The 27,798-nt window shown below is 41.0% G+C and overlaps 2 protein-coding genes across 2 annotated transcripts in view; both read right to left on the bottom strand.

Annotated features, from left to right (window-relative positions):
• Positions 1-1,923: 1,923 nt before the first annotated feature.
• On the bottom strand, positions 1,924-8,847 carry LOC138018451 (protein jagged-1a-like). The gene is made up of 4 exons (XM_068865077.1): positions 8,608-8,847; positions 5,144-5,413; positions 3,769-4,262; positions 1,924-2,688 (listed from the first exon to the last, which is right to left on the bottom strand). The coding sequence occupies exons 1-4, from the start codon at positions 8,653-8,655 to the stop codon at positions 2,175-2,177; spliced, it is 1,326 nt and encodes a 441-aa protein (XP_068721178.1). The 5' UTR covers positions 8,656-8,847; the 3' UTR covers positions 1,924-2,174.
• A 2,022-nt stretch (positions 8,848-10,869) lies between these two features.
• Positions 10,870-27,798, bottom strand: part of LOC138020946 (multiple epidermal growth factor-like domains protein 6) — an 18,543-nt gene continuing 1,614 nt past the window's right edge. The window contains exons 2-8 of the mRNA XM_068867833.1: positions 24,914-25,195; positions 21,621-23,364; positions 20,966-21,203; positions 20,256-20,349; positions 15,717-15,986; positions 13,559-14,052; positions 10,870-11,657 (exon numbers count right to left, since the gene is read on the bottom strand). Of these exons, the coding sequence (XP_068723934.1) occupies positions 11,141-11,657; positions 13,559-14,052; positions 15,717-15,986; positions 20,256-20,349; positions 20,966-21,203; positions 21,621-23,364; positions 24,914-25,195 (3,639 nt within the window). The 3' untranslated portion in view covers positions 10,870-11,140. The remainder of the gene's footprint in view (positions 11,658-13,558; positions 14,053-15,716; positions 15,987-20,255; positions 20,350-20,965; positions 21,204-21,620; positions 23,365-24,913; positions 25,196-27,798) is intronic.

Genomic DNA, 27,798 nt, shown 5'->3' with positions numbered 1-27,798 from the left:
TGCATGTCAAACTGTGTGGAAGCATTCAGCGCGCAGTCGTCAGCGAAGGGGAAATCCCGGGCTGGAACTTTATGCACTTTGGTCTTAGCTAGCAGTCTCCGAGCGTTGAAGTGTTTGCCGTCTGTACGATGCCGAAAGCCAACCCCGACGTCACCGTCTCGGAAAGCGTCAGTTAGCATAGCGGAGAACATCATGCTGAACAGGGCGGGAGCCAGCACGCAACCCTGCTTTACTCCATAGGTTACAGGGAACGGTTGGGAGTACTCGCTGTCATCCTGCACACTCGCCTTCATGCCGTTGTGGAACTGCTGGACCATTGCGATGAACTTGGCAATAGCAAGGCAATGTTATTCACCAGAAGCAAGAGGAAGAGGATATGAGGTGAGAGGGCGAATACCCCTTGTTAGGCACTAATGTCAAAGACGGCACCTTATTGGTCACTTGGTGTGAAAGTGGACCGCGCAGTCATGGTAACAACAGATAAAAATAACCTTTCCAGCACGGGCGAGATCTAAAATTATATTTCAAATAATTATCATGGGCTACGGGGATTCGCTCCCCTTACCTCATATTCTTTTGCCAAAAGCCCTCCGGAGGATCATATTCTGTAGATCTACATTGGTAGCTCCGAAATTAAATTAGTGGCCGAGTCACGCCTGCAAGAGATGACGATTGCTTCCCGTACTTGTTGGAAGAAAAAAAAGTCCTCTGCTAAAAAAAAATAGACCACCCCAAGAGATCAAGACTTTTCCCCAGAAGTGTCCGTCTTGATCTTTATTCTAAGAACATTTTGCCTTCAGTGACCTTTGGACTGTGGGGTTCTTGTTGAAACTCAGTCATTTTTCAGTCCCTGGAACGGCTTCACTTTTGCATGTTCCAGCACTCGGCAAAGTCCCTTTTTGACTTGTGGCAGTTTCTGCTTAGCTTCTGAAGCTGTAGGGCTGCGAGACTCACAGATAACTTTCCTAAGGACATGGCATGGGCAAAAGTTCTGGAACAAGCGCAATGGTCCCGTCTTGTTTGGTTTCCATTTGGTTTTTAATCTGTATACATAAAGCTTATAATACCAATTACCTAACATTTTAAGCCATAATACTGTAAATGAACGAAATGATATATGAAATGAATCATATACTGAACTGCGGATATGAAATCAAGTAAAGCTATGATCTTCGAAGTTATGGACGCAATTTTAGCAATTGCGTAGAGAAGCCTGAAAATTTCACGGGTTTGTTTTATATATCATTTCGTTTCTTAATTCATTCCTCACGAGAACATTAGAACCCACGAATGACCACCTCCCAACGTCAGTGGCTTCATACCTCAGTTGGTTAGAGCGTCGCACCGGTATCGCGAGCTCACGGGTTCAAACCCCGTTGAAGTCCTGAAATTTTCAGGCTTCTCTACGCAAATGCTAAAATTGCGTCCATAACTGCAAGGATCATAGCTTTATTTGATAATACTGTAAAGAAACAGGCCTTAAAATATTCATCTCGGAAAACTGACTCTTTTCTTATTCAGGCACTTTTGCTCCTGCTATATAAAGGATTCTATAGCATACAGAGTTCTCAACCCTCTGGAATAATGTGACAACTGACAACCATAATGACCTGGCAAATAGAACTCAGCTACACAGGCTTTCTCGCTTTAAATCAAGTTTAAAGAAAAGATAATAATAAAGCTGCCATTTGTTCAGATTGAATAATTTTCAAATTAACTATTAAGCTCGAGAGTCGCTCTTATTGAATAGTTGTTTTAGGCCATGTGCCCTAGAAGGTGCCAATTCAAGAGAGGAAATGAAGCAAAAATCGAGTCATGATAAGGGCCTTTAGAATGGTTCTGCATAAATGCGCATATCTGCTGCTTGAATTCATCTTCAAAAACTAGATGACATCTGTGAAGAGACAAGGGAAAAGGTTAATCTTTCTCGTGTAGTATTTTATTCAATTTTGTAACTACGTCATTTAAAACTTCTCTTCCAGTTCCAGTTCCATCAATACCAACTCGTTGATCTGCTATGCTGGCTTGATTTTATAACGACTACGACAAATTAAAACTACAACACTACAACACAATAATGTGTCAATCATATTTTTTTTATGTCTGCGCAATCGTAATTTTTTATGTGCCAACCTAAAAGATTAAAAAAGGACAGAAGTATATGTAAGTCGGAATTATTCAGTTTTAAAGTTGTCTTCTTTGGAATAGCGACAGTCCCGTCCAAACCAGCCCTCTAAGCACACTTTCTTTCCGTCTCGTGGATCGCACGTGTAATGCCCGTTGAGGCTGTCGTTGTGCTCCACGCAGTACTCAGTGCAATCGGGACCGTACCACCCTGGATTACACACTTTCACCCCACTCTCAGTACACGTATATTCTACGTATTCAGTGGTTTCATTTTGGCTTGGCAAACATGTCAGCGAGCAGTTTATACTGAATCCATCGAAGCCATCATAGCAGACTTTGTTGCCGTCGCTGTCACAAGCGTAGTGGCCAAGTTCATCGTCATCTTGAGGGACACAGAACGCCGTGCACGTCTGCCCATGCCAGTCAGGCAAGCACGTTTTACTTCCGTCGTGTGCACAATCGTAATGACCGCTGTCGTCATCATGTGGAATGCACTGGGTGCGACAGTCCCTACCAAACCATGACGGAAGGCACTTTTTCGTTCCATCGACAGGGTTGCATCTGTGGTGAAAAAAGATTTATTTTACATTTGCGCCATGGACGTAAGAGCTCAAGATTTGCTAGTACCGGATCTCGCGCGGTCAAAACTTGTACGAGTACCCGTTCTTATCCTCGAATCTAAAGCTCTCAAGTTATGGATCTTTAGATCGGATCGGAGGACCACAACGACTACCGGTACGAGTTTTCCGTTCTGAGCATGCGCACTTCGAAAAATGCCGGCTTTCAAATCTTATGCGCATGCTCAGTACGGAAAACTCGTACTCGTAGTCTTGATCGTCCTCCGATTTATAGGTCCCTAATATTAAGAAGGCATGGAGGCATCTTTTTAAAGATGGCCTGGCTTCTCGTAATAAGATCCTGCAGATAATTTTTTAAAGGAATTCCTGCTATACGTACTACGCATATGGAAATTGTAAATGTCTTCATGTTTTTTCAGTCTTGACAAAATAATCATTCTCTACACAATTTGTTGTTGTTGTTGTTGTTGTTATTGAAAAGCAGCTTGGCCGAGTTGATAGGGTTACGAACACCCTGGTTTGAGTTCATCTTCGTTTTAGGGTTATTCCCAGTTCAACTCTTCGCCTGCTTCACTCTTTTGGGTGCAGGGATGGCGCAGTGGTGAGAGCACTCACCTATCACCAATGTGGCCCGGGTTTGATTCCCAGACTCGGCGTCATATGTGGGTTGAGTTTGTTGGTTCTCTACTCTGCACCGAGAGGTTTTTATTCGAGTACTCCGGTTTTCCCCTTTCCTCAAAAACCAACATTTGGCTTGATTTGCGTTAATTGTTAATTTCAGTGTACAGTGTCCCCAATTAGTGCTCCAGCGCTAGAACGACTAGACACTTGAATAAAGTTTCTTTCCTTTCCTTTTTCTCCTTTCCTTTCCTGCGCTTATAATAGCCTACTGATCTGTCTCCAAACAGTTGGGATTATTTACTTGATATGTATCACGAATGAAGCCCATAATGCATGGTAAGCGCAATGTATTTTCCCCTCGTTAAATCATGTTTTTTTAAGGGTCTAAGTCTTGGGACCTCCCGCGAAAACGAGCTCTTACAATAGTAAGTTCTTGACTTACTTGTAATGACCGAGCTCGTCGCTCGCTTGAGGCACGCAGTATGTGGAACAGCTTTGACCGAACCAGTTTTTGATGCAGTTCTTACAAGATGGTCCCTGCCAGTTCCGCAGACATCTTTTGTTTCCGTCCTTATCACAGTAGAAGTGTCCAGACTTCGGGTCATCCCGGGGGACGCAGTGTCGAGTGCAGCTGCTTCCAAACCAACCAGACTTGCAAATCTTTTCACCTTGGTGATCACAGGTGTAGTGCCCGCTCGAGTCATCCCGCGGGATACATTTGACGTTGCAAGCAGCACCGTAGTAATTTTTGTCACAGTATAAGTTTATCTCTAGCCCGACAGTAACATAACTACCCCTCAAAGTGAAGTCCTTCTTAAATGGACTATTAAATGGCCCTGGCCTGACGGAAGTTACGAAAGCGTGTGCGCTGTCCACGTAGTCATCTTTCGTGAATTTGTCTTTGTCCCAAACTTCCACTCCCACCGTAATGGAGCCCTGAAAAATATCACTTTCTCAATATCAAAGGGTCTGGATGTGGGATGTTTACTGCGAATTTCATAATTCTGCGAAATCTCAACTTCAAGCGCAAAGCGCCAAACTGCGTTTCGGCTTCCATCAATCAAATTCCCGAACATCGCCCTGAAGATCGACGCTTCCTCCGAAAAGTGGATTGGAGTTTTGGTTACGTTTGCAGCTCGAACATCATCATGATATCTGTTAGAGGTTCTTCAGTAACAATAATCGAACTTATTCCATCGCTTTCCATCGGCAGCGAGTTGGAATCTACAAATGTGCCGTGGGAACCAAAGATGCTGATTGGTAGGTTATGTCATGCATCAATTGAACGCAGTTTGGGCGTTGGCACTTGAAGATGAGATTCGGCAGAATTATGAAAATCGCAGTAAAACGTACTGCTGTCAAGCAAACATCTGAAACACGCAATTTCACAAGAATGTGAGGGTAGAATAGTCGACGGGTAAAAGCCGATAAGGTCAGGTGTGCCTTGCAGTTTTTCTTTACCTTTAGATTCATTGGATTACTATAGAACACAGCTCTTTTTTGTTTAGAAAAGGGGCACATTGTTTCCTGAACCAATACCGGGCGTTGCTCTAGTGGCTGCTGTCTTACCGAGAGATGAATAAGGCGCACGGGAGATTGCCTCAGGGAACGAGGAAAGATGGAATTTAAAGGTATTTCATCTCTTACTTGTGTAGCTCAGGCGCCTGCATTGTTAACCAACCCTTTCCTCTGTTACGCCTGTCAGACTAGTCAAAGGGCAGTTTTTCCAGTACATGCCCATTCTGAAGCTAACTGATTTGAATCCTACGTAGGCTCCTCTTCATTTAAAAACGGAAAACCTATCATGATATACTAACCGAAAAAGAATCGAATGCAAACGCCCTCCTGATGTGAAAGCGATGGTCATCTTGTTTTCCAACCACATGTGTCTGACTTCTTCCTATGTTACATCCAGAGCAGGTTGCACACGTCTGTGTTACGCACAACTTAAAATAGGCGTCACATGGATAACAGCGGCCAAAGTTCAGAAAACGATGATCACAACATTTGCCATTGTTCAGACGATGGCTTGGGTTTTTATAGCTTTTTAAAATCACCACCGCCCTCCCCGAACCTTCACAAGGCACCTGTTGAGAAAAAGGTGAAGTCTCGCCTCAAGTTACTTAAAATTCACGATTTCAGTAAGTAAAACACTTAAGGTGATTCCCTGGTTTTGCATTGCGCATTCCTACTGCGCACGATTTTTGCGTCATCAGCACGCGCACATGAGCGCGCGCGCGTACAAAACATAAGCGATTTCCCTCAAACTAAGCTCGATAGCGAGATAAAAGCTCCTTTTCTCTTAAACGATTACGGTGACCCCCACTTTTTATTTTATAAATTCAATGAGAACAATATCCGCAATAACTGAGAAAAAATTTGGCAGAAATCTATAGCTACTTTTTTGGCAAATGAAATAAATGCTACAGATAGAGACGTAACGGGCCCAGCAGAGCAAGTCCAAATTATGTTTCCTTTAAAGGATAAAAATATCAATAAATAATGCAGGGTATTTGAAGCCATTTTTTCTGGGACGTAGATGAATAAGCAATCAAAGAAAGTCGAACTCTGTGTGATATAGCACGCCGCATTGAAAAATAATCGATCTTGTTTGTTGTGCACTGAGATAACCAAAAGTCACCTAAATAACCATTTTTGTCAGCATCGTGGCATGAAAACAAGCACGGTGACCCCCTCTTTTTATTACCTTTTTCACATCTCCTTGTACTGTAATGTCATCATACCAAGTTTCATCGGAAATCTATGACGGGTTCTTTTACCCGGGAATCACCTTAACCTTGCTTAAGCTTCAACCACAGCTCGGACGGTTAATCTCGAACCAGGGAGCCATGTGATAAAACTCTCAGTCTGAGTTCCAGTTTTCCGTGGCAACGTCACTCACGCGAGTGGCGAAAAAAGGATGAAATTATCGCCTACAACGGTGACTACGTCATGTACTACCAACGAACTATGCCTTGAGTTTGATTCACTTCTGACTCGCGGTCCAGTCGAGAACTCTTAACTTTAAAAAAAAAAACATTTTTTTTTTATTTGCTTTTCAGACTTTAGTGGAATTTGGTGGTTCAAACAAAAGCCTTGCTTCTTAGCTTTTAATAAAAGTGCAAATGCACGCTCTGACTGCGCATAAACTTTAGCACTCCAATATGCCTTTCATACGTTATTGTTCCGGTCTCTGAAATCCCTAACTGTAATACTAGACATTCCTCTAAACAAAACTTTTTTTCCAGAGCTAAATGACCTAAAACGATTTTCTGTACTGGCTAGAGGACTTTTGGAAAGTGTGCCTCTAAATCTATAAAACTGTTCATACCTTGTTTCAAACTAATAATTATGATATCAATATACTTTAGTATTTACGTAGTTAAATGTTTACTATAAGTAAGAATTTACTGTGTGTCATATCACTACAGTAAATATCATATCTAGCTTATCGCCAAACTTGAATTATATAAACAAATGTTTAGATCTCTTTGCTCACGCATTTCAGTATTTCTCTACTTTTTAGGCCAAGTTCTTGATCATAGTGCTTCCTTTTTTCTTGGTAGTGGCCAATGAGAAAGCTTTTGCTCCTTCGGCCACAAGGCACAGTGAAATAAGCAACTTTTAATAATAATAATAATAATAATAATAATAATAATAATAATAATAATAATAATAATAATAATAATTTTAATATTGCCAAAATTGAACATGACCTTGGACTGCACAGTGACGACATCTACCAGCACCAACAGAGGAACCGCGGGCGAGTAACGGCGAAGCTTCCGACGCGTAAACCTCGAACTCAACCGGCCACAACTAGCAAACTTCCTAAACTTACAAAAACCATGAATCGGGGAGATCGTGGGGTAACTTAAAACTATTAAATAACCTGCTTGGAAGACCCTGCCTTTTTAATTTTTTTTAAAAACCCCTGCTACAAAACCGGCACGAGGTCTTCTTGGCGTTGACCGAAGAATCGCTGCGTCTGTACCGCAAACGTAATTGAAGAATCTTGAGGAAGAAAATAATTTTGTCTTCACAGACAGTGAGAGGCAACTGCAATTTCAAAGTAAGTGGCGGGGTATTCCGTAAAGCGGTTAAGCTTTGAGATCTTTGGAAAAAGAAGTTGTAACTGAGTTGAAAAGTACTTCAATCTATGTCTGCAGTAGTTGGGTGCTGCAAGATGTTGCGACATGTGGAAATAATTGTTGACTACGCAAGACCTCGCTAACGTGATCTAACTGTTTTAATTAAACGATATAAGGTTACGAATCATTCTTTTATGAAGTAAGTAATTGGAATCTTTGTTTATCTATCTATCTATCTATCTATCTATCTATCTATCTATCGTACGTGACAGGCGTATCCTCCGGATGTCGCTTGTAACATTTAACCACTCCCCCTTCTCAAAACCTGTTTACAGTGGCGGAAATCTTATCTGTCTACGAGTACGTTATCACAAGAACGATTCCCAGTGCTTTAAAGACTATAAACAACGAATTTCAAAACACGACAGAGAAATAGAAGATAATTTTTGAATCACGGTACCAATCTATGTTGATACTTCCTTTTCCTTTGTACGATTGTGTCCATTCTTGACTTGAAAAAGTTAGTTGTACAGTTGCCTTTTTTTTACTCCCACAAGAGATCTGCATGTCTGGGGAGGGTTGCCATTGACGTCAAAACCACACATGCACTGAAATTACTTTTTCGACCCTTTGTTCATTTGCCATTTACCAGAAAACTAAAAATATTAAAGGTTGAATTGCTCTCCATGATTCTGTTTCAACCCTTTCAAGGGATGGTCGTCTGTACAGAAGTTAGGCAAGTTACAAAATACCATACTGCGTCCTCTTCAGCTCTTGCTTTGTTTTACAGACAAGCAACAACTGACAGGAATGTAAACGATATGTCACTCGATTCTGACTTGACAAGTTTTCTTTCTCGTAGTAAGGAGCTTAATAATCCCACAAACAAATCAACCTCAGCTACTTTGCCAAAACTATACATAAAGCAAATTTCCTTGCTTGTGCGATTCTGTTACTTGGTTTCCCTCATCTTATATCCACATGACAGTAACACACGTTTCCTAAATTCTCTCAAGACTTCCGGTGACTTCAGTGAAAAGGCTTTCTTCTTTCACAAGACATGAATTGAATTTTGTCGAGATAATTAAACTAGATTAGCCTAGAATTACTCAGTAATGAATAGAATGAGGGTAACCTGGTTGATTTTGCAGAGTAAAAACTAAATGTATAAAGACTAATATGAACTTTACCATTAGGCACCACCAGAAGACCGCAGCGCTGAAAAGCGACAAAATCATTCTCTGTCCAATGTTTTACAATGCAATTTCGTCTTGTTTTTCTGGTGAAATCATGCAAAACTTCTGTAGAAAATTATTCTTGGTAAACAAGCGAGAAACACCTTGAAACGCCAGCGGACAGTCGATTTCACCGACAAACTGAAACAACTGAGAATACCTCGACAATCCTTGAAAAGGTGATAATATGCCGTTATCCAATAGGCGTGGAAAGTTCGTTTGGCATTTTTCCCGTTACAACATTGACAACATTATCTTTATTGTGTGACTTTGGTAACTGGAAATATATTTATCTAGAAAAAAAATAGCAAATGCAAGACAATCTTATTTTTACGAAAAATATCACTGAAATTGTAACAAAGAAATCGTTTAAAAAATGCCAAACCAATTTGATTTAATTTAGCCATTGTTTTGGGCTTTGGTTTCGTCACGGAAAAAAAGATTTACACCGGAAATGACGGCACAAAGTGACAACACAAGTCTAATTTTTACAGGTTTCTCCACCTTGTCATTATTGATCATTTAACCATCGGGAAGTAGACTTGAGGAATTAACCAGAAATTTTAAAAAATGTATCGTATCTGAATTTGCCGTAAGGATTTTATTTCACTTAAACTCACTATTTCCTTCTTTTAAAAACTTGCGTGATAGCTGTTGCCGGAAGAGAGATAAGTTCTCAATGGCAAGTTTTAAAGAGGACTAGCTGGCACAAGTGAGGCGGAGTGGCCAAGGTCTGAACTGAAAGCAGAAGCTTAAGCACCGAGAGACAGGACGCAAGTTTCAAAATATTATGATTAAGAGATAATGGTCGTTTTTAAACTGGATACTCATATTCCGCCCAGACGAGTTTTAAAAGTCTCTGCTTACGAGCCAGAAGGCCCATCAGGCCGGCGCTTATCTCCGGTTTCCTTAGCATGAAGCGACTAGGAGTATTTCTACTCCCCCCTGGATGGGATGCTAGTCCATCGCAGGGTTACCCCCAGCATTTCGCCGGTACCCATTTATACACCTGGGAGAGGCACCGTGGGAGTAAACTGTCTTGCCCAAAAACACAACACAATCTCTCCAGCCAGGACCCGGACCCGGACCACTTGACACTGACCATGAGGCCACCGCGCCTCCCAGACGAGTTTTGCGTCGGTTGAATTCGTGTGAAACGCGCGAGCCTCACACGCCCGTAGGGCGTGTGAGGCTCGCGCGTGAGGCATGCGAGAAACCGCGTCTCTCCCCATTCTCCCTCGCCGTTTCTACACTCGCTCCAGACCTTTCGTTTGAATATTTACCGCGTCGCTTGCGTTCGCAAAAAATATGACTGTTTTGCAGTCTAAACTTCATCCATCAATGCATATTGTTATATACTTAGACTTTCACTCAACAAAAAGAGCACTTTGATTGGTTTATTCTTGGTCACGCATATGTACCCCTGATCAAATTCAAATGTATACCGACCGGGATACAATTCCGCAGTTGTTGACCGCTCCGGATGTTTCGCTGCGATTGTTGAAGGAAAAGTCTAAATATATAACAAAGCACTTAATGTCTGGTCCCTCGGGACACTACTTAGTTTTGTTTTCCCTCGAGTTCTGCTGATGTTTCCCGAGACGAAAACATCAGGACTCTAGGAAAAACAAAACTAACTGCTTCCCTCGGGACCACACATTAAAGGTATAATGTACGTACTGTTCGAACAATATGGAACACATGTAACCCACCACTAACAACGATCAAGATCTCATGGGTTTCAGCGACGTGCGGACCAGAATCCTGGGGCCCGTTTCTCGAAAGTCCCGAAAACATTTCGGGCCCGAAAAGCCATTTGTGAAACTGCCAACCGCTTATTTTGGAAAGCCGATCTTTTAACATGTTTTCAAGGTAACCAAAAATAAAAATGACTGTGAAGTTTGACGACTTAAGTCCACTCCGTTCTTGAGATACAAAGCGAATTATGACACACAAAAATGGCCCGTAAAGTTTCGAGACTTTCGAGAAACGGGCCCCTGGGCTTAATTAATCGTCACGAGTGGACACATGGGCTAGATGAGCACCATATGAAAAACAGCACCAAATGAGATAGTTAACTGTCACCTTTTGTACCTCTCATGTGCAAGATGGTTGCTGAAAATGCACAATATGGATAATCACTACACACACGACATAAGCCACAAATAAGTGATCGACCATAAATGGCAACTTCAAAGAATTAAAACTGCACACATCAGTGATTATATTGGTATTAATTTTGACAAGTTGACATCAATCTTCCAAACCATCATCTACTAAATTGCAGCGGCAAAGACCAACGTAACAAAAAGGAAGAACCGAATCCTTGTGAAGGATCTAATCAAGTTGTATCATCCTTTACGTCTTATGCGGTTAACATGACTACCTAAAAGCTAATGAATAGTAAATGTAGTTTATTCAAATGCCATATAACGATTTCAAGAAAGGCGAAAAACGAATAATTTTCACTGAAATGTTCTGAAAACACTCAGTTCTCGTTCTTGGAAAGACAATCTGGCCCCTCCCAGCCGGCTTCGCAAACTTTGCTTCCGTCACGTGGGTCGCACTTGTAGTGCCCGTGCACGTTATCGTCGTGGGGTACGCAGTACACATGACAGTCGGGCCCATACCACCACTGCCTGCATTTCTTACTTCCGCTTTCGGTGCAGTCGTAGTAGCCCGTTTGGGTTGAATTATGGCAGGTCAAGGAACAGTTTGCTCCGTGTCGACCCAGCAGACATTCTTTACAATCTGGAGGGCGGTATCCGTCCAAACAGACTTTGTTACCGTGGATGTCACAGGTGTAATGGCCTGCTGCGTCATTATCGTGAGGCACACAGTACACTGTACAGTTAGCACCGTGCCACCCATACTTGCACGTCTTACTTCCGTCATGCGCACAGCTGTAATGACCGTTTTCGTAGTCGTCATGGGGGATACAGTGCGTGCGACATTCGGTACCATACCACCACGGTAAGCAGTCTTTTTTGCCATCCTCCCTGCACCTGTCAAAATATTTTTAAAAACCCAACACCTTGACTAAAATATTATTGGTTACTGAGAGCTGACAAAGCATATAATTGACCTTATTTAGGAGATAATCTCTTTATCTGTGACTTAATACCCAGTAATAAAAATTCAAACTGAACTGCAACTGTACATTGGACGTCAACCGGAAGTGGAATTTTTGCATTGCATTCTCTTAGTTTTTCTTTCTCTGTTTCAGCGAGAAGGGAAGAAGTGAGTTTAAATACGACAGGTTTCAGGCTGTTGTTCATTTTTGACGCTATTCTAAATCTTTCCAATGTTGCGATTCTCCCCCGGATTACCACGCCTACCTCCCCATTCCCCGCTACAATAAATAACGAACTACTGCCAACTTACAGTGCCAACGAAATGTCAGCGAACAAGGTTAGATGGTTTGGTATACGACGTGCTGTTTATCAGAGGGTTGTCCCGCAAAAAATCAGATCTCGTGAATGAAATAAATGTATCTAATTGAAGTGCATCGTAGAGATCATTGGTTCGAGTCCTGAAGCCACCTGAATCCCGAAGTCCCGAAGTCCCGAAGCCACCTGAATTTTTTAGGTGTCGATAAGAGACAGTTGCTTTAAATTGTCCAGATATGTGCGAGGATCACTTCTTCCTTTCGTAAATCAGACCTGAGTTGTTTGATCTTGTTCCAATGATGCATGGTTATATCTATTCCACGAAATAAAAATAAGTATCTTGATTTCCGCTCTAGGCTTTTGTCATCCGTCGAGTTTTGTGCACTCCCTGGTGTGCACTACATTTTTTGCCACTCCAGTACTAAACGAAATTCTCGGTCGATTGTGACGTTTAAATCTTATTAAAATCACTTGCAGGCTTCACTGGCAAGTGACTTTAGAACGCAAGGAATGACCGATCGAAACTCCGAGCCCTATTCTTTTGATTTCCTTAATTGTGTTAAATCGTCCTTAGGGACCGTTCATTTTTTATGAGAAAGGGGGGGGGGGGGGGGCTGGGGGGATTTGGGGGGGGGGGGCACAAAAAAAAAATTGGGTTGAAAGGGGGGGCCAGCCGAAAAAAAATGAAGGAAAAGGGGGGGTTGGACCAAAAAATTAGATTAAAAATAGGATGAGAGATTTTACAAATTCTTGCGAATGAATACTCTCAGAACTGGACAAGCCGAAGTGGGAGGCAGGAATGAATCAGGTCAACTAAACAGCAGTGATGAAAGCAGTGAGGGAGAGGAAACTGATGATGACTACAAGAGTGATGCCCCTGACTCTGAAGACGACTCAAATGATGTCGTTCTTGCTTTTATCGCCTCAGATGAGGAATACGCCGACGAGCGGCCAGCTACAACACGCTCAGGACGAGCTGTAACAAGAAGAGCAGAAATTGACTTTTCATTCTTTTCAGTGATTTGTTAAAAGCAGCTTTCTAGCTTTCAGGTTTCTTTCAATAAATTATGTGAAATGTAAAAAAACGAAATTTTAATGCTGTAGTAACTTTTAACACTTTATGTATTTTTTATTCAAGGGGGGGGGGGGGGCTTCCAAAAAATTACTCTGATGAGGGAGGGGGGGGGGGGGCAGGAGAAAAAAATCGGAAATTGGGGGGGGGGGTCATACAATTTTCAAATTACACTCCTCCAAATTCCACCAGCCCCCCCTACCCCATAAAAAATGAACGGTCCCTTATCCGAAAAAAGCGGAGAGTCTAACCATTTGCAGATGTCGTTACAAGGGTGCCACTTTTTCCTCAGTCATTAAAAGACCCTATGTGTTTGTCTGGGCTGAGGTTGAACCGACCTAACCGATACACGACTTGCCGCTGCAAATAAGTCCTATGCTGCTCCCTTTTAAACTTAAAGCAACAACTTCGTAAACCGAGTAAGCCGGCTTATGCCCTTACTTACTTATAGTGACCTTGCTCTTCGCTATCCTGAGGCTCACAATACGAAGAGCAACTGCTTCCGAACCAGTTTTTGACGCAGCTCTCACAAGATGGCCATTTCCGATTAGGCAGGCATCGTCTGTTCCCATTTAAATCGCAGTAAGAGCGTCCTGTTAACGGAACGCACTTCCGATTGCAATTTGCTCCAAACCAATTTTTCTTGCAAATCTTTGTTCCTAGGTTATCACAATCGTAGCTTCCTCTCGACTCATCATTTTGTGGAACACAATTGACGTTGCACTTGTTACCGTAGAAGTGTTTGTCGCAGTACATTTCAACCTGAACAGTTACTACGACTCTGCTTCCTGTCAGTTCTTGTGTTGCTTTGTTGTAGTTCCTCTTGGGGCCATCGCGTCTTACAGCCGGAAGAACGATGTCCCTCGTAAGCTTCTCAATAACGTCATCGCTTGTCACATAGTCTTTATCGTAAACGTCCACTGACAAGGAAATAGTTCTCTGAGGCAAAATTATATTGGTAATTTTCTTAAAATGGCATTTTTGGTTTTTACAAGTACATTGGTTCCCTGGGAGACGTTAAGCCAGTTCACTACTTTCTCGAGTTATATTTAGACAACAATGCTGTCGTTCTGGTAACACAGATAGATAATGTCAGTTTATCGTTCGAAGAGCCAGCGCCACGGATCGATCGATAACACAGATGAATACAAAGGGTTTCACCGAGTGATAAAAGCAATGGGAGAGTGTCATCAACAGAAACTGTGACAGTGACATTAGGGAGTTTAAGAAACGACTACGGGTATGGCTACGACACAAAATAAGAATATCTTTGGTTAAAAGAGGAAAAAAAATCGTAGGATTGTGCAATGTTAAAGCCTGGTTTCCATATGATCGGCAATGGTCTACGACCGGTCTGCTACACAATCGCCGATAGGTCTGCGCCACGCGTTTCAGACATATGGAAATATCAGTCCCCGGCATCTACGGCGATCTGCTGCACACGGTCTGGATGATTGGGAAAGTTGAATCTAGTTCTACTTTCTTGACCATTACGACGCTTCCGACTAACACAGTTTTTAATGGGAACGTGTGTCCGAGATGATCTGTGTCCTATTGACGACACACTATTGTTCACCTTGAAACACGTTTCATGTGACAGTCGTGTTCAATCAGACTTAAGGTAAGTGCTTGGCGCCATTTTGCTGGAAATCCTCGATCGCGCCTTTTTCTCCTCGCTTCGCAGAGGATTAGTGGTACGCTTGTCTGCGATCGCTTCAGATTTAAATGGAAACATTTGCCTGTGATGTTTACGACCGTCTGCGATAAGACCGACGGAGGCAGCTTCCGATCGTGTTGCAGACCGTTGCAGATCATATGGAAACCACGCTTTATCCTCGACGTCGCCATCGTTGATCTTAACTTGAAGTCCCTATTGACAACAGGGGTAAAGTGTCAGTGCCTGTGATGATGACAATGAACCCTTTATACAAACAGAAATTCTAAGAAGAGAAGACCTGCCCCATGCTAGATGTCTTGTGGCAAGAGAGGACGAGGTCATTAAGAGAATGGAACCCCATGCCACATCATGGTTTTTTAAAATCTATTTTTAGTTTCGCAAAGCTTTTTTTAAGTTCTCGTTCCCAATGCGACGCATATTTAAAATTTCTTTACGTCATTACCACTGGCCAATTAGGTGCCTCTCTCAAAATAGCTGTGTAGCTAAAATTAGATTTTCAAAAAATATCATTGGAGGAGGGCCATGTATGGGGGATCCGCTCTCTTACCTCATCATTTTTTACCAGTTTTGTGCAGTGACCTTTTTTGGAGCATTTGTCGAGGGACAAATACAGACGCACAAGTGGAGTTGTTAATTAATCAAGTTCAAGCTCGGAATTACTCGTGTTCATCAGTTTATCGAGTCCACAAGCATTCACCAGATTTGATTCTTGATTTTTATTGTTGATTTATATTTTGACGTGTGTGTTAATTCCAAGCTTTTGTCCAAAACTGCATGCACCTAATTAGATGCATGGCCATTTCCGAGTTCAAGTCTGCCTCCTCTTCAAAGCGAGTCTAAGTGCGACGTTTTTATCAACCTCGTTCCCAGGGCTTTTCACCGCCGATAGAAGGGAAAAGCCCTGGGAACGAGGTTGTGTACTTACTGCAAGAGAGTCGAAAGGGAAGTCGTTCCTGATCGTAAACCTGTGTTCTTCCTTGTTAAGTAAACGAGTCGTAGCTTGTCCAATGCAGGGAGCGCGTTTATTGAATGAGTCCTTCACGCACAGTTTGAAGTACGTATTGCAAGGCAAACAGTTTTTATACTTGAGAAACGGTCCGAGCGGGTCGCAGCATTCACCATCATCCTTGTGATTCCTAGGATTTTCATAGCTTGTAAGGGTGACAACCACATGACCTGTTCCGTGACTGGAACCCTGTGGAATAACATCCCAACATTCAAGTAAAAAATATCCGGTTAAAGTTACAGATATCTTTCTGAAAGAATACCCATAAATGGCAATATTATTACGAGGACCAGGATTCAGTAAATTGTGCAGCGAGGAGATTATCTCAGTGTTCAATGCAATAAGGCCACAAGCTTTTCTTGTTATTAAAGAATTACAGCTACCTGCGTTGACTTCTTTTCTATAAATTGCAAAACTGATTGGCTGTTGAATGAGCTGAGATTTCAGTGTTACCTGTTAACGCTGGGTCCTCTTATGTTCTCCAAAATATACACTTTTCTTGCATGTCTGCGTTCAATCAATGTTCTCTTTTCCTTTTTACGAGTCTTCAACGTTTCTTAGAGTTACTGACATCTAAAAAGGATTTTGAAAAACCACGAAAATGCTAGAACTGTAATGGTGCCTAGGACGGAAAAGTTCGAAGCATTCGCCACACCGAGGAATGTTTCTAGCTTAAACTTAGGCACAAATCACGATTGATATATATCTTTGTTAGAACTTTATTAATCTAAAAATTATCTGACGACGTTTGCCGTAAGAGAAGCTTAAGTGCCCCAGTAATCTTGTATTCGTAAAAAGGGGTCATTTGCATTGCATAACTCTAAAAGGAGGAGTTTGGTTAAAGAAATCGCTTGCAGAGTACGTTGCTCACGAAGAAACTTTTCGGGCTTAGGAAAATCATAAATTTATGTAGGAAAAAATCGGGCCTTCCGTGGGAAAAACGAGTTTATGGGTTTCAGCCCCTGTGACCGTTTATTTCATTAAATAAAGGGGAAGGAAGCGTTATTTTCTCAAGATGTTTTCAGTCTCCGGAAATCTTGGAATTTTGTTTGTTACGTCGTTTGTCGAAAGCCCTCCAAAGCCTTTCTGGGCGCCTGGACCATTTGTGTCCAATCATTATAAAAAGGGTAATATTTTGGCAAGTTTACAACACAGAAAAGGTAAATAAGATGCATGAATTATTTACTGTTAATGCCTTCGTTTTTAGATATCTGGAAATCATGTTGCTGGGAAAAGACCCGAAAATCTCGGAGCTTAAACGTTCAACCCATTGTAGGAGGCTTTAAGGCATAGAGAAAATGCAATCGCATTCTAAGAGTGCTCACCGAGTCGAAAAAGATATTTGTTTAATGCCGAGCGAGTCAATTTCTACACAAAAGGGAATTGAAGGGAGACACAAACAGCACTCACTATCTTGAGAAATGTCACAGTGTTCTTGAATAAACTTACCACAAGGGACAACAAAATAACAGCAGCTGTGATAAACAACCACTTCATCGTACTTGCTTGCAATCAAATTTGAAAATATCCTTACAGTGGTCTCTTGGTTGACAGCCCACAGTGTAAGGGCGTTGACTTGGTGAATCTAGTAGCAAGATAAGTAAACCTGACCGTGCTCTTCAATTGGAAGACCACCTGCTTGTGTAACTGCAAACCTGTGCATGCGATTTTTTATGGCCTGAAGGTAATGCATTAAACGGTACCAATTTGGGGAGAAGTTTACCGGCATTCCAGATGTTACAACAACAAGTGAGTTATACAAAACAGAGGCCTGTTTCTATTTTTAAAGATGAATTGCTGGGTTGAAAGTTTGGTCATCTCTGCGTTCAAAGTAAAGTACAGTCGTAAACATTGACGTAGGGTTTAAATTTGCAACTGTACTGCTTCTTCTCGAATCTTTAAATTCCACAAAAATTGATTAAGCTAATGATTCTTGATGCATTCTAATCCTGGCTAATTTAAGCCATTTTTTCTAGAAAGAACGTATACTGTAACCCGATACACGCCCCCGTGTTGGGTGAAACTAATGTTTTTTTTCCCCGTGCCGTTCTTGCTGTTTCTTTTTTCTTCCATGGACATCTTTCATAATGGCGGCCAAATAAAACATTCTTCTGTTTTAATCCAGCCTCGGTACAACGAGCAAATAGACCTTTTTCGCTTTGTACATTTTGTTTTCCCAATACAAGTCATGTGATGATACTCAGGAGGTCAATTTGGTCCTTTGTTTTGTTCATTAAAAAGAGTGCATGCAAACAAAACAACGTCCTGAGTATCATCGCATGATCTGTATTGGGAAAACAATGATGTAAAAGCGAAAAAGGTCTATTCAGTTTAAAAGAATATAATTTGTTTCAAAATGAGGGCAGTAGGACTAATTAACATAAATACAAAAGAAAGGAAAGGAAGCCTGGTTTATGCATTGTTTTTCTCATTCACAGCCTTTTTAAACTTAAGTGGTCACTTTGCAAAACTGCCACAATGAATATTTAGTCTGTCCAGCATAAATGACATAAATGCTATAAACAAAAAAAAAATTGATCTTTGTGCGAACAACTGGTAATCTTATTCTTGCCTCTTAATTAGCTTATTTAATTACCTAGCTGCCTCAACTCAGGCTAATTAGCTTCCAGCTGTGGACAAGGATTCATTTATTGCTGAGGCACAATGCAAAGTATTGAACCAAATTGACTCCAGAGTGGCCGATTGCCAGTAGTTATTTTGCCTTTGAAATTTGTGTTATGCAATTAGCCGATTCCATTTTTGTCTTTATCTTCAAATACGTAGTACAAATCTGATACAAATCATGCAGAAAGAGAAAGTAGCGTTATAATTATAAGTTCAAATGCATAGAAACTAACTGCTAAGTAGGTTACGGTGTCTGCGGACCTTTTTGCGGACAACCTGTTCTTTCTCTCCAAAAGCAAAAAGTTAGTTGGCTTAGTTCAACCTAGCCTAGCTTTGTTCACAGAAAGCATCATACAATTTACAAATTGACTTCATGAGGTGAAAGGACTTGTTAAACGTAGTCAAATCTCTAATTTTGTTTTACTTTGATAACGAGCCAGGTAGCCCTCAAAAAACTGATAAATTCGTAAGTGGCAAAAGCGCTAATGATTCCATACGTTCTTGGTAATCGAATTTTCTCAAAGCATCCTTGCTGAGAGATTATCTGGTATATCAGGTATAGCTCCTTCTTCAACGAACGTTCATGTTCAGTACCTTATTCTCGGCTGACTGATTTGAAAACGGACAGGCTATTGCAAATGAGGCAAAAAATGTAAACGAATTAAGATTGCCCTTGCCTTCAGTACAGATACCCAGATGCAAACAACTTGTTAGGCTGGCTTGGTTATCTCTGAAACAGGTAGCCTGGTAGCGCGCGCGCGCTCTCTCTCTCTCTCTCTCTACTATCCAGCACTATCAAGAGTCCGTAATAGATTCTTGACACTGAGGCTATCACAGTCATTGGCCACTGGATAATGTTCTATGCACTCATTTTCAAAATTTTAAGCTGAACGCAAAAGGAGACAACAGCGGAAACAATTGAACAACCAATTATAGTCATTTATTATTGAGCCAGCGTACTCATTTTTTCGACACTAAGGAAACTGTGTCAGAAGTGTTATGAACTTCTAACTGTGTATTGTCTGTATTGGATAAACTGCATTGTTTATTTACAATGACAAAAAACTAATGGATTTACAATGATCAATTATATAAGAAAGATAATTTAGAACACGATAACAATTTAAAGGAAAAAACCAACATTGAAAACTGAAACAGAAATAAAGGAACTTTTTTTTTTGGGTTCCCGTAAAACTAGATATTTAAAACTGAAAGACGAATTAGATTTTTCGCTTCAACTGCTGTCTTACTTCTAAAGGCCGAGTTTCCTTCGGTCAGAATCGTGAATAACGACATCGTTCTAAACCAGAAAGTTCTCGAATCATGGACACCCAAATCTTCTGTACAGTCTCAAAACTTGGAAAATAGAGGATGCAAACGTTGCATGATAACGAATGGAACTTCACTGCGATTACGTGTAGCAAATGAGAACACGGCCTAAGGTCGTTATTCTCTGTGTGGGGCTACTTAGGACGAGACGATTGCAGGGACATGCGTAGTACTGAGCTAAAATCCGATTTCATTAATCTCACAGGGATTCATCTTACGTGTCAATCAAACCATTTGCTGTTCTGATTAATCAATAACTAGTTCTATAACGGAGACAATCTTTTGTTTCGCTGTGACATCTTTGGAGCGAATGCAACCGTCGCTAAAAAGCACAATAAGTTTCGGTTAAAATTTATCTACCAATCGTAGCGTGGCGGCATGAAAAAAGCGGCTTAGAAGTTACTGCCTGAAGCTGTATTGAAGACCGTTCTGAGACTGAGGGTCTTACACACATTTGCTTTGTTAAACACCATATTATTATGATCAGTGATCAAAGTCAGCTACTGGTTCGTCAGTCTCTTGCGTTTGACTTAATTTAATCCTTGGGTTATTGCACATCAGTAATTCATCACCGACCGATCTTGCACCGTCTTCACCCCTACAAGAAAGGAATCCGATACTATAAAAAAAGCATTTTCATTTGTTTTACAATCATACATAATACAAGTCGTTGTCAGAGTTAAGAGTGTCAAATGGCGTGTATTTGCACACTTCCACACGCATTGCGGACCTTATCAAACGACCTCTAACAGCGTGGCCTCCCGTTCTTTGCGCAGACTAGTTGCCTATGAAATAATCACAAGTATTTGGTTTTATCAAATGAGTGGAAAAAGGGGGTGACAACAAGGTTTTGGAGAGAAAGAGTATTCACCAACAGAGATTTTCAAACCAGGTTAAGGTACGCGTATGCAAACGGTATCAATCACTGCTTTTAATTCATTATTCGCATCAGTTTGCAAACAATCACTGGCAATGAGATTTTAGATTTGGAAATTGGGATTTAGACCAAAATTAGGCTGGGAACTAGGATTTGTTATGCCCTTTCATGACCCTCAATATATCACTTTACGTTATATGCGCGCAGCTGCAATGATGCCTCCCACGAATTTTGCCTCTGAGCAAATGAAATCTCTCATGTTGGAGCTTCATTGGGTAACACTCAACATTTCTGAGAGCTATTGCAAAAGATCTTCAGTAAAATGCAAGGAACTTACCTTGATTTTTTTAAATACACAAATATCAGCGCTCCAACACACAGTGCTAAGAGTAACACCACCCCTCCAATAATCAACCCAAGTCGAGTTTTTGTGGTCCACTTTTCTTCACTGTCGCTCTCAACTCTTTGTTTTATAAAACGGTTCTCAGTCGATGCGCTATGTCTTGTGCTTTCTGAGACGGTGGAGTAAACATGGGAAGGTGTGGACGCTGTTTCTGGTGGGTTAGTGGTAAAGCCTAAGAAAACCATAGAAAAAGAACAGTACAGCAAAGCCTGTAGTTGACGATTGCGCACTGGTGAACTAACTCGCCTACCACCCATTTGTCTCAGCCGACGGCGTTATGAGTGACTTGCGCTTGTTTGTTTTCTACTCTTCTTCAGGCAATCTGGTGTTTCTCATTCACTTTGACTAGGAACTAACATTTCATTTGATCGTGATTATAGAGGAATTTCGCTCAGCGTTATACTATCAGGCATGATACCTTTAATAAGGCTATAAAACTCTAACTTTCCCCGGGCAGCCTTTTCATCGTTCAACCGGGTTCTTCCATTCGATCCATGTTGAAAAATTAATGGGCATCTATACTGGGTTTTGGCCCCTTGTACGAATAAATCTTTTAAAAAAGACATGTGTTAGTTATTCAAGTACTTACTTTGAAGACAGCTTTTCCCTGTCCAACCGTCTAGGCATACTTTTTGGCCTGTGTTTCCCTTGCAGGTGTAGTGCCCCAAGTGACTGTCGCGTGGCTTACAAAATATAGAACAATTAGGTCCGTACCAATGTTTGTAGCACAATCTTCCTCCGTCAGTGGCGTCACAGGTAAAGTGCTCTGAGGAGCTGTTGCTCGGGATACATCTTGTGGAACATTTAGGCCCATACCAGTCTTGGTGACAGATCTTTGACCCGTTTTGGGGGTTGCAATTATAGTGCCCTTGCGAGTCACTCCTTGGAAAACAATGCGTGTAACAGTCAGGTCCAAACCAGTCTCTGTGACATATCTTTATTCCATTAGTGGGATCACACTGATAATGTCCATACGAGTCATTCCTTGGTATGCAGTGCACAGAGCAGTTTGATCCAAACCAATCTTGGTGGCACATCTTACTTCCATCGTCGACACTGCAAGAATAGTGCCCTTGACTGTTGTTGGTCGGTTTGCAGTACGTCTTGCACTCAGTCCCAAACCAGTTGTCCAGACAAACTTTTCTGCCATTGCTTGAATCGCACATGTAATGCCCACTCGAGCCATCGCGAGGGCTACAAAATACCGTGCATCGAGGTCCATACCAGTTGTTATTGCACTGTTTTCTACCATCAGTCTTGTTGCATTTGTAGTAACCAAATATACCACTGCTTTGAGGAACGCAGAAGCTGCTACAACTTTCTCCATACCAGTCTCGGTTACAAATCTTTTGTCCCGAATTTGGATCGCAAGTGAAGTGGCCACCACTATCATTTCTGGCAGTACAGAATACAGTGCATTTTGGACCATACCAGTTTCTGGAACAAAGAATGCTGCCATTTAATGCACACCCGTGTTGACCCATTGAATCATTCCTGCCTTTACAGTAGACAGTGCAGTTCTCGCCGAACCAGTTTGGCAAACATTCCTTGGCTCCAGTGTCTGTTTGACAATTAAAATGACTGAATGAATCATTCTTCGGAAGACAGAAAACGTCACACTCGGATCTAAACCATCCCGGGAGACACTCTCTTATTCCAGTGGTGACATTACAGATGTAACCTCCAGTTGTATCATTCTTTTGTGTGCAATTACAAGATGGACCAAACCAGCCTTGCAAACACGTCTTGTTACCATTTGAGTCGCAAGTGTATCCTGCGTTTGAATTATTAGTTTTTTGGCAATACACATCGCATTGATTTTTGCCGTACCAGTTCTGCAAGCAAACTCTTTCACCCTTCGAATCACAGGTGAATCCCGCGAGGGAGTCATTCCTTGGGGAACATTGAACTTTACAATTAGATCCAAACCATCCTTGAAGACAAACTTTTCTCCCCGTATTGGATTCACATGTGTAGTGTCCATGAATTTCATCATCATGCGCTACACAGTACGCCGTACAATTTGCACCATGCCATCCATTTCGACACACCCACTGACCAGTGACATTGCTACAAGTAAAGTGACCAGAAATATCATCATCCTTGGCAACACAGTAGGTGGTACAGTTTGGTCCATAGTAGTCTTGATTGCACTGAACCGAAAATTGTACGACAGTTTGAGAAGGGGTACTTCCAAGCGTTACTTCTGTCCATTTTGTGGCTGAGGCCCATGATGTTGGGTTAACATTGATTTGGCTTCGATACTTGTCGATGAGGTCATCACCAGTGATTCCATCCTCGTCCATTACACGGATATCTATAACGAACGAACCCTAGGATACAGACAATTAAACTGTAAGCTCCAGCGATCTCCTGATTCTGTAAGGAAGATATCAGCTTTCAAACTTTCTCTTCATTATTGAAAATGCACTAACCATCATAACGATGCATGCCCTATTTTAGATGCATAATTAGATGCATTAGTAGATGTATAATTAGATAATTAGATGCGTAATATCATGGGTGACAAATTACTCCTTAATTTAGGCGCGAAATTTCAGCGTTAATTTATAATTTCACATGTGAAATTACAAAATTGCCATGGTAACATCTCTTGTATCTCGATCAGAGCCAAGATGGCGTCTAGATTTAAGACAGTGACCATTGAAGAAGTTACGAAATTAAAAGAAGCGGCAAAAAATTTAAATACGTGAAAGAGCACAATTAACTGGGTGAGAGTTTTTGAGAAGTGGTGTGACGAAAATAGCCTTGAGAAAAACCTGGAGATGATTCTTCCCGAGCAGCTGGATAAAGTACTCGAGCGATTTTACAATTACGGTTGTGAGCGTAATTTGTCACCCACGTAATCAAATGGTTTTCTCGTGAAATTAGGAAATAATTTCACTTGCGTTTTGTCAAAATTCTGATAATTTCCTCGCCTAAAGGCTCGGGAAATTATCAGAATTTTGACAAAACGCGCGTGAAATTATGTCCTAATTTCACTCGTCGCCATTTGATTACACATACTAATTAGATGCATGCCCTATTTTCCATTACTTAAAGGGGCTATGTCACTTTAATTTAGGGTGTTTAGGGGAAATCCTTAGTTAATAACGAGTTTAAAACGCCTTGACAGGAATATATGGGAGTTGCTTGCTCCTACTCGTGGGCTCCTGCACAAACTTTAATAAGTTGCAGACAAACTTAATAGAGCACAAGCAAACTTGATAAAATGAACGCAACTAAAAAGGCGCACAAACTTTAAAACTTGCATACAAATCATTAATGACAAACACGGATACACGGACGTAAAAGAAGACAGGCAATTTTTTAATAGGCATGCAGAGCTTACAAATTTAAAGGAATGCTAACAGGCACAATGAACTGCTCGAAAACGTAATAAAATGACTAATACTTTAATAAAATTGAGACAAGTATAATAAGGTTGTTTCTCAAGTTACAAACTTGTAAACGTGTATTTCTTGCAGATTTTAGGGCTGTAACCATTTTTAACAGTTTTTAACTTGTTCATAGTGTCAAGTGAGAGACAATTGTGCACGAGTCAAGCTGGAGAACGTTTTCAGAAGTCGTGTCTATGGTTCGGCCAGAATTCATCCTCAGGACAATTCAGCTTTTGCCAAAGGAAAGCCGCCCTACCCTACTGAGGTGGTTAAAAGCGGATTTTAACCTCAGGAGATTCCAGTCCGTTTGCCTGCAACCAATACGGTCTCCTCGACATTACGGACGTCATTGCCAACCTGTGCTTTTGCACTTGCTAGTCTTACATTTTCACGTGTTTTCGGTTCTTATCAAGTATTTAACCATCGAATGGATTCCTGTATACGACCTTTTTAAAAACATTGAATGGCGTAGCTCACTTACCTGCCATGAATTGAACTTCCAGGCAAAAGGATTTTTTCCGCCGCTGGAGAAGACTTCGCCTTCTTTGAAGACAATAAACTTAGTATTGTGGTACGTAATTGTCGTTACAGACTTCCCACAAGGTCCATTTGCAGTTTCTTTCAAACAAATTGTCAGGTAATAATCGCAACTGGTGCATGGGGATTCACAGCAGTGCCCGTTGAAGTCTAAATTCGTAGGGTTTGAAAAACTCTTCAATCGCACACATACTTTTCCTCCAGGAGCTGCCAATATGGAATCCGGCTGTGGGTACAAAATACAATGTCAAAACCAACTGTCTCAGGCTCACCCTTCGTTGGTAATGATTGATTGACTGACTGATAGTCTGTTTGTTCCATTCACTTAGAGACTAGCTGGGTGACTGACAAGTACTGACTGACGCATGTACTGACTGACACGTGAACCCAACAAATTGACCTACTTTTAATTGTGTGGCTTCATAGCTCAGTTGGAGGAGCATTGTACCGACATCTCAGAGGCCATGGATTCGAATCCTGTTAAAGCCCCCTGAATTTGTCACGTGTCTATAAGAGAAAATCTTTGCCATGTCAAATTCGGAGGCAGTTGCTGTTTTCCTAGGAATTGATTGACGAAGTGAATTCCCTGAAGGAAAGTAACCCGTCCCTTACAAAAAAGAGGCACCGTGGACCAGCTGCAAGCGTTGTCGTCTCTGAAAAGTTAACATCCTTCGCAAGTATTGCTGTGTATCTTAAGCCTATGTTAATGTAGATAGTTTCCTGTTTTTAAAGAAATCGTCATAAATAGGCAAAAATGTAGTTAGCTTTGATTATTCAATTATTGTGTAACCTCCGTTACCAATGTTGTTACTAAGAGAAATAAGTTCTATTGGCTGTTAACGAAACTAAAGATAGAAAAGTGACCCTGGAAGACACGAAGGGGTATCTCCCGCGGATATTAGAGAAACCTTATTGGAGAAAGAACTCCCTTTAAATTAACTGCGTGAAGATCAAAATTCCTATAAACGTTTTTAAACTAATAGTTCTCTATAAAGTATGAAATTCTTACTGATTTGATAGAAGTGATCATTGTTCAGACGCTCTTGGCTTTGCTTGAGTTTCTTCTATAAAGAGATCGTAACTTAAAGACTTGCTTAGCCACAGATCAAATAACTAGTTATCACTCTTCCGTTTCAGTGCTAATTCCATAACCTCCGTTACCAAAAGCATTACCAACAAAAAATCAAAATATTTGTTTTTGTGTTAGAATTATTGAAACTCAAGTCGAACATGTATTTCAGCAATAACAACAAGGTCCTTGAAGGGCACCAACCATTAAGATCACATTCCATATATAGAGATTATAACAATAACTTTGTGGCTAGTACATTTTTATGAGTAATTTTCCAAAATGTGATGTTTTGATAAAAGTCTAGTATGAGCCAGTAATAAAGACATCTGTTTTCTATTTCACGATTTCGTTTGCGCCAGTTATTAGCTTTTGTGTTGCATCAAAAACAAATGACTTCTAGTTCACTGAAAAGCAAACCTTCCGAACTTTGTTTGGATTTTACACTAAGAATGTTAAGATACCCACCCATTCCTACAAAAATGTTAACGAAAATCTTACGAATAAAGTTTAGATGCTAATTGTTTTTGTTTCTTATCCCAAAGATGTATGAAAGTTGATATGAACACTTAAAAAGTCATCAGACAAGATTGCATTTTTCCAATTTCTTGAATCCTTATGGCCCATTTTAACTGGGAATGAGTGGTCTCAGTATATGGGTATGCTGACAAACAAGTCAAGGGTTGGGCACCAATTACACTTCCTAACAAGATAAATGTCTCATTTAGCTACTGGGACTTCGACAGATGTAAAACAGCAATTCGACGCTTAACTAACCATTTTCTTTCAAAATTTCACTCTCAATGACAAACGTGCGATCCGCGATCGATCGTCGTTTCTGATTAATTACGAGGCCAAAGGGAGAAGAAAGGTAGCAGAAATATCGACTTGTGCAAGCAAACACTAAACAAGTGCAATTAAATTCTCCCTCCACATAGCCCGCTTTTCTTTTGGTCAGCGGCCAAGAACACGACCTCTGAAGCAAGAAGTCCCCGAATCACGGACTTCTGGTTCTTCTGCGTATTCTAAGAAATTTGAAACAATAACGGTCGTCGACGGTTACAACATGATACCATTACTGCGACTGGGTGTATTTTTGGCTATGGTTGACTGTCGCTGTGGCCAGATTCCGTCCACTGACCGCTGACCAAAAGAAAAGCGGACTTTGGGGACGAGAGCTCAGGTTAGCGCCTGCGCAAAAACGCCAAGCCATGTGTCCAGTTAATTTACGTTGTCAAAAGTGACAGACTGATAATCCAATTGGATATGTTCGTTTCTCCTTCTATGCTTTGAAGCAAATAAGTGCAAGAGTGCATGACTGAGGTCAAAGAGTTCGATTTAGTGTTTAAACAGCATGATCAATAATATTGTTTTGTTTTGTCGATATCCGCGGAGAGGTCAGCCGAGGTGACATAGGAGAAAACAAAAGAAAACAAAAACTTTTCGCCAAGTAAAACATATCATGGATTTCGGCAGCATTTGCCTCGACAAGCTTGAAGTACTTATTACATGAAATTTTCGCGACACTTTAATTTCGCGAATTTCGCGATCTCGAAATTAGAGTGACCCGGTTAATAAGTGTCGCGAGCATAACATGACGCGAAAATTAAGTGAATAACTTACATCAATAATAGCTAACAATGAAGAAAGGACGAGTTTATTAACATTAAAAAGTTTACAAAATCACGTTTTTATCTATTCTGAGGCAATCGCAACTCTTCATACCAAGACATTTACAATCGAGGATAGAGGCGAAATCA

The sequence above is a fragment of the Montipora capricornis genome, chromosome 10, assembly GCF_036669925.1.
Source record: "Montipora capricornis isolate CH-2021 chromosome 10, ASM3666992v2, whole genome shotgun sequence".
In the NCBI taxonomy this organism is placed as follows: Eukaryota; Metazoa; Cnidaria; class Anthozoa; order Scleractinia; family Acroporidae; genus Montipora; species Montipora capricornis.
This window is presented reverse-complemented; position numbering and strand designations above follow the sequence as displayed.